Source organism: Nothoprocta perdicaria, unplaced genomic scaffold (assembly GCF_003342845.1).
Source record: "Nothoprocta perdicaria isolate Ctin4 unplaced genomic scaffold, notPer1 scaffold_185, whole genome shotgun sequence".
Lineage (NCBI taxonomy): Eukaryota > Metazoa > Chordata > Aves > Tinamiformes > Tinamidae > Nothoprocta > Nothoprocta perdicaria.
Genome location: NW_020455038.1, coordinates 831,633 through 838,113, shown reverse-complemented (window position 1 = coordinate 838,113; position 6,481 = coordinate 831,633). Strand labels below are relative to the sequence as shown.

The following is a 6,481-nucleotide window of genomic DNA, read 5'->3' as shown; positions in this document are numbered from 1 at the left end:
GCCTGCTGCCGCGGCGCCCTCGAGCACCTCGTCGCCGCGGCCGGCAGCGCCCACGGCGCCGTCACAGGTACGGCTGGGTTTTGGGTGTGCGAGGGGCAGCACGGTGGGTGCCGCGCTCCCAGCGCCCACCCCGGCCTGTTGGTGCCGCCTTCGCAGTGGAGAAGATCCAGGCCATGTTTACGGTGCTCGAAGCCTTCGGCTCGGTGACCACGAGCCACAGCAGCAGCTCCACGCGCTTCTCCATGCTGCTCTCGCTGGACTTCAGCGCCGCCGGACGAATAACGGCCGCTCACCTGCAGGTACCAGCGCGGCCCCGCGGTCCCGCGCCAGCTGCGAGGCTCTGCTGACGGGCACTGAGGTCCCACAAGGGTCCCACAAGGGTCCCTTGCCCTGTGGCCGTGCTCCTCCATGCTGGAGAGCAGTAGTGGGCATCATGCATGGCAGGAGGAGCAGCGTCCCCTGCTTTGCAGTGCACCGGGCTCCGTCCTGCCCAGGGGCGTGCAGGGAAGCGTTGGTTATGGCCGAGAACCAGGGGGAAGCTCAGAGCGACACCCCTGCGTTCCCCAGCCCACATCTGCCCTCGCTGTTTGCACCACGGCAGGGGAACCCGTCTGGTCCTGGTGTCCTCGGCCCGTCCCTCCTGCTGGGACCAAGTCCCCCCGTTGCAGCCGCTCTGCTAGGGGCAGGGCCAGGCCCCCCGCAGCCCATCGCAGCGGCACCGTGGAGCAGCACCGGGCTGCAGTATTCATGAGGAGATGCATAATTCAGCGCTTCATTAGCAGCCCCTCGCGCGTTAGCCTCAGAATTAAGCAGCAGCCTCTGGGGCTTTTGTCACTGTCACCACACCGCTGCATAAAGGCTTTTTAATCAAAGACCTGCCCCTGCTAACCGGGCCTGGGTTAGAGGGGGAGGCTCCAACTGGTGTCTCCTGGTAGGGAGCCGCGAGGATTCCCTGTTGTGCCCCGAGCTCAGCCCGTGTTCGCTCCGTGCCCTGGCAGGGAGCAGCGGCCTCCAGCTCGGAGGCCTCTCTCCAGGGCAGGAATGTGCCCTGGGAGCCTCCACGGGCCCCCTCCTCCCCACGGGCGGCTTCCTGGGATGCTTCTGGAGGAGAGGAGAGGAGAGCCGGGCAGCCTGCAGCTCGGCAGGGACACATTCCTTGGGGCCGCTCCAGGAGCCGCCTATCCCGAGCAGTCTGCTAGAGCCTCGAGCGCTGGCAATGGCTCGTCCATAGCAAGGACACAGACACATCACAGCGGCTTGATTGTGGCTGTATCCCTGCGCGGGTGGCATGGTGCCTGCGCTGGAGACGCGTGCCCGGGGCCGCGGTTCACGCTTGGGTCTGTCCCCTCCACCAGACCATGCTGCTGGAGAGAGCTCGCGTGGCGCAGCAGCCCGAGGGCGAGAGCAACTTCAACGTCTTCCCCATGATGCTGGCAGGCCTGGACGTGGCTCAGAGGTGAGCGTGGGGCTGGGGGCTGGCCGGGAGCCCCGCGGCACGCGCTGGGTGAGGGGCGCACGTAGGGGCAGCCGCGGGGCTGATCGCGGCCTTGGGCTCCCCGCTTCATGGCACGGCCCCCAGAGCCCCCCCAAGGCCTCTCCCGTTATCTATGTTCCAAAACAGGGGTTGAATCCCCTGTGAGAAGAGCGGAGCACAGGGCAAGACAAGGAGGGCGCAGAGCGCCGGGGTGCAGGGCACACGTGGCTCCGTGCCCATGGCGAAGGTGGAAGAGAACGGCCCAAAAGGGCCCTTGTTCCCAAGGACGTTAAGCAGCAGCTGTGGCCTTGGTGGCCGGGCTGGGAAGAGCCTGGGGGGTGCTTGGGGATGGCAGGGTGGTTGGATGGGCCCTTCCCTGGACAGGGCCTTTGGGCCCCTCCAGAACAGCTCCGGTTTTGGGGTGGCTTCCTGGCTCCACTGTGGAATTTGGAGTGGAGTGTCCGGACAGCGGAACAGGGAGCCCATGTTGGGCTTAGCTCTCTTAATTGGTGGTGCAAGGGCAGATTTCAGAGATTTTTGTTATAAATCCCCAAGGATCGCTAATTACCAAGGTAATCCCTTTAGAGCTTCAGCAGGGATTTTTAAACATTCTTATTTTAGAAGATTTGGGGAAAACAAGAGCATTTTCTGATGCTTTTCTGTTTTCTTTTCCCCTTCTTCACTAAAGCCTCAATGGGTCTAACCAGCAGAAACGGGGCACGATCATAGTTTAAGAAGGGGCGCAATGAGTGCGCGCGCCTGCAGGCCTCCCCGGCGGCGCCCCTGTGCCGGCTCCGTGCCGCCTGCGCGGAGCCCCGGCCTGTCCCGGCCTTCCCCGCGCCCTGCCGAAAGGCCCCGGGCCGGGGCCGGTGCTGGCGCTGGCCCTCGCCGCTGCTGCCGCCTTTTCCGAGCAGGGACGAGCGCTTCCCGGGGGCCGCGGCTGTGATAACGCCTGTGGGACCCGGCCCTGCAGCCCTTGGGGCATTTACTGTCTCCTCCTGATCAGCCCCTCGCTGCAAAGGCAAAGGGACTCTGTGGTTGTTAGCGCCCAGAGAGAGTGTATGAGTTATCCCTGAGGACAGGGCACTGGAATTTGGGATTGCTGTGCTGCAGGAAAGGAGGGAAATCCGTCCAGATGAGGGTTTGGGAGTTACTGCCAGAGGTCCTTTTCTGATCACCACCCGTTGGCTCAGCAAAGCCCTGGGGCCCCCAGGGTCATGTTTTGAATCCTGTGGTGCTTTAGAGGGGTTTTGGAGCCTGTTCGGGAGCCTCAAAGGAAAAAGCCTCAAATCTTCCCAATGCTTGTGGTGCCTCTCCTGGCAAAGAGAGCGCTTTGTGCGAGCTCCGTGGCCGGGGCCGAGCCCACGCGGGGCTGTGCCTTTTGGTATCGTCAGCGTGCAGCAGCCCCTCTTCCCTTTGAAGAGCAACGACCGCTGTCGTGGTGCGCAGAGGTGCAGCTTCATTTTCGTTTTTCATAACTGCTTCCAGGACAACGCTGCATTTGCACCAGATGGCTGAGAGCAACTCCTTTGGAATCAAGCCATTTGCCAAGGTAGGGACAGACAAAGCAGCTGCGTTAACCCCTGCTCTGCCTGCTCGCGTGGCGGCGGCCTCCGTCTGCACGTGCCAGTTGGCAGGGCCGCCAGTTTTCTGTGCCTTCCTTCAGCGTCACATCAGCTGTGGAACAGCATGAAAATAGCTTTTGGCTGAAATATTAGCCCGGCCTTAGCAAATCCTTGCTGCGGAGGTTCTCAGAGGCTGCGCTGTGCAAACCCCAGGTTGCAGGCAGGGTGCACGGGGCTCAGGTCTTCCTCATCCTGGCTGAAGGGGAGGGGGCTGCACATTAAAACTGTGAGTGTTGAGGAGGGACCTGCTGAATGGCACCCGGGTTTCTGCCCTCGCAGCCCCGGGGTGGGAAGCAGCTCCCCCTGAGGCCCTGCCCTTGCTGGGGGACACCGGGGCCCGCGGTGGCTGCACGGGCTGCTCCCGGCGCATCCCGTGCCCGGCCTCGCAGCCGGAGCCGCAGGGACGCAGCCGTGGCCGGAGTGCTGCCGCCCCCGGTAGATGAATCCACTGCCCTCCTGGAAGTGAGTTTGTCTTACGGCCTTTCGGAATGAGACTTGCCGCGCCGCTCGCCAGGGGAAATGCATTGGTTTCTAATATCGCCTGCTCAGCTCGGAGACAGAACGTACTGCTTTAAGTGTGAATAATTTCTGATATTTCCCGGGGTGAGTGCCTCCGTCGAGCACGGAATGCTATTTTTAGGGGCTGAAAGTACTGCATTTGATTTCCAGCACCAGCTCCTTATTAGTCTGAGCCGTTTGCAAGGATTAGGCAGATTGCCAATGAGGCAAAGCACTGGAATGAATTGCAGCAATTTGCACTTACATCATCTATTGATGAATTCAATATTCAATCTTTCTCCTGTACCTACCACTCAAATCCAATGGCCAAACAAATTTTGCCGTGTGAGCCGTTGCTTCCCGGCCCTGGGTGAGGTTTCCAGCTCGTGCTCCGCAGCTGGCGCCTGGTGCTGAGCAGCTCCCCGGGACATGCGCAGTGTCCCCTGTGCCACCAAGGCAGGGGCTGGGGTGGCTCTGCTGCAGGGATGCACTGGGCTGGGTGCCCTCGCTCCCCCCTGGGACCGGGCTCCGCGCACCCAGCGCGCGCTGGGCGCCCCGGGGCTCCGCGCGCTCCCAGCAGCCAGCCCTGCTGCGAGAGGGTCGCGAGGAACAGAACAAGCTGTTCCAGGGGTAGCAAGAGGCAAATTGCTGTTTTCGCTCCGTCAATCCAAGTCTCCTGGAAAGAGGGGAGGGCGGAGAGCTTGGCTCTGCTGCCAGCAGCGCGGTGGGGGCGGCCGGGTGGTGACAGTCTGGTCTGTGCCGCGCGGAGCGCAGGGACAGGCGGCACACGGTGTGACAGGGAGCTGCACAGCTCGGGGTCGTCACCCTTCCTGCGTACCCCGTGATGGGTCGGGCCCCGGGGGTCTGTGCCGGCCCGCGGTGCTCCTGGCTCTCGGCAGCCGCGGATGGAGGCAGAGCACGGTGCCGCGCGTGGCTCTGCACCGCTGCCCGCCCGGGGGCTCGTGGCCCCTTCGGAAGGACGTGGGCCGGCACCTCTGGAGCCCGGCAGTGCGTCCCCTGCTCCCCGTGCAGGAGCGCCTGGGGGCTGCCCTGGCTCTGGGCATTAATCCAGGCTGGCACGAGAGGCGAGCATGGAGTGCTCAGCTCTGCAGGTCTGCAGGAGCGTCGGGGCTGCCTGTGAGCCCTGGCAGAGAGCACAACAAGGGCCCGTCCTCCGTGTCCCCACCGTGATCTCTTTGCCCTTCCAGCGGTGCCAGGGCTGCTCCCTGTGCACACGAGTGTCCCTTGCAAGCCCCATTCAGCCGTTGGGCTCGGGGAGGGCTCCAAGAGCATCCCATGCCAAGCGCTAGCAGATGGCCCATTTGATCCGCCTGGTTGCGAGCCGCGCGCCTTCCCGGGGCAATGTCACCTGTGCCGTGCCAGCGAGGCCACGCGTCCTCCCTGCGGCCCAGGGTCAGCCGGGGACTGCGCCGGGGCTCGCTGGGCAGCCCCGGGGGGCCGAGGAGCGGCTCCCGCACCGGGGCCGGGCGAGCTCCCATCCCCGGGAAGGCGCCGCTAGGGCCAATCCTCACCGCAGCGGTGTCCTGCGGGATGGACCACCTGGGGCACGGGCGGCCCTTGGTGGTGCCCAGTCACAAGCATTAGCCGAGAAGGACAGCAAAAACGTGCAGAACTCTGGGCTAGTTTGGAAACAGGTGAAATTTATCTTTTTTTCTTTTGTTTTTCTTTTTTTTTTCCTGATAGAGCACTGGGTATATTTGCAATTCTGCACGTTCAGTCCATTCAATCCCGCCCTGTCCAGTGCTCTCATTTTTCAATCCAGTCGGAGGCTCCCCAGCTGCAGACCCGGCAGCTCGGGGGGTATGTGCACCCCGCTGGCACCCGCTGCGGCTCCGCAGCCGCAAATGCGGGGAGCGTTTGAGCCTGGAGAAGCTGCAGACTTCAGCTGCGCTTCCTCATTAGCAGCAGCCTCGTAGGCCTTCACGGGAGCAGAAATCCTTTAGATCACACAGGGTGTTTGCTGCCAGAACAGGGATGCTGCCTCTCGGAGCCCCGCGTGCTATGTCTAGCCTCAGGGCTGCATGTGTCTGGACCGAAAATCCTCGATTCAGGGCAAAAACTAAATTGCTGTGGGGCTGCATGTGCAAAAATAAATAAAATTAAAAAATCCTGGGCCCATCGGGTGGGATGAGGGAGCTCTGCCCGCGCAAATCCTGTGTTTAGCGGGCTCTCTGCCGCTCGCCCTGCATGGGGAGCAGAGGCTTCACTGCCCGCATGGTGGAACGGGCTTAAAGGGAGGGAAAATAGAGCGGATGCCTGGTCTGTTTCTTCTCCCCATGAATCAGCCAGAATAACTCCATGACGAGTGAGAAGCAGCTAGATTTCCCATCCCCGTCCTGCTCCTGGCATGCGGCTCACACAGACGCGGCCGCAAGCTGTGCTTTTCCTTGCAGCACACTGTGGGGCACTTGAGGTTTTGCTATTTATTGTGTCAGAAGTATGAAAATGCAGCTTTTCCTGGGGTTCTGACATTTGGCCGTTCCCTAGCGCATGACACAGACAGCTCCTGCTAGGATTAAGCTTCCAGAGTGGCAAACGGCAAGGGAGGGTTGACATTTGGTAGCAGCGCACCGTGGGTGCTGCTGCTTTTGGGGGTGTGAGGCCAAGAGCGCGCTGCCGGTGACGGGGCTGGCTCCGGCTCCGGGAGCAGCGCCCGCGGCACGGGAATTCGGCAGGAAGCGGAAAGATCCGCGGGGTCTCTTGTAGGAGCCGCTGTCGAACACCCTTGGCGGCGGCTGGCGTGGGCGGCAGGGCGCGTGGAACAGGGACCGGGTGAGGACGGCCGGGCTGGCCGCGCAGGGCGGGTTCGCCCCGCCAGCCAAGCCGTCCCGCGGGTCCCCTGGCCGTCCCGCCGCTCGGCCCT

General features: G+C 62.9%; 1 protein-coding gene across 1 annotated transcript in view; it reads left to right on the top strand.

The window, feature by feature from the left end:
* Positions 1 to 6,481, top strand: part of MYO18B (myosin XVIIIB) — a 54,695-nt gene that overhangs the window by 4,504 nt on the left and 43,710 nt on the right. The window contains exons 7-11 of the mRNA XM_026036706.1: positions 7 to 67; positions 157 to 299; positions 1,356 to 1,456; positions 2,963 to 3,026; positions 4,196 to 4,212. Coding sequence (XP_025892491.1) covers positions 7 to 67; positions 157 to 299; positions 1,356 to 1,456; positions 2,963 to 3,026; positions 4,196 to 4,212 — 386 coding nt within the window. The remainder of the gene's footprint in view (positions 1 to 6; positions 68 to 156; positions 300 to 1,355; positions 1,457 to 2,962; positions 3,027 to 4,195; positions 4,213 to 6,481) is intronic.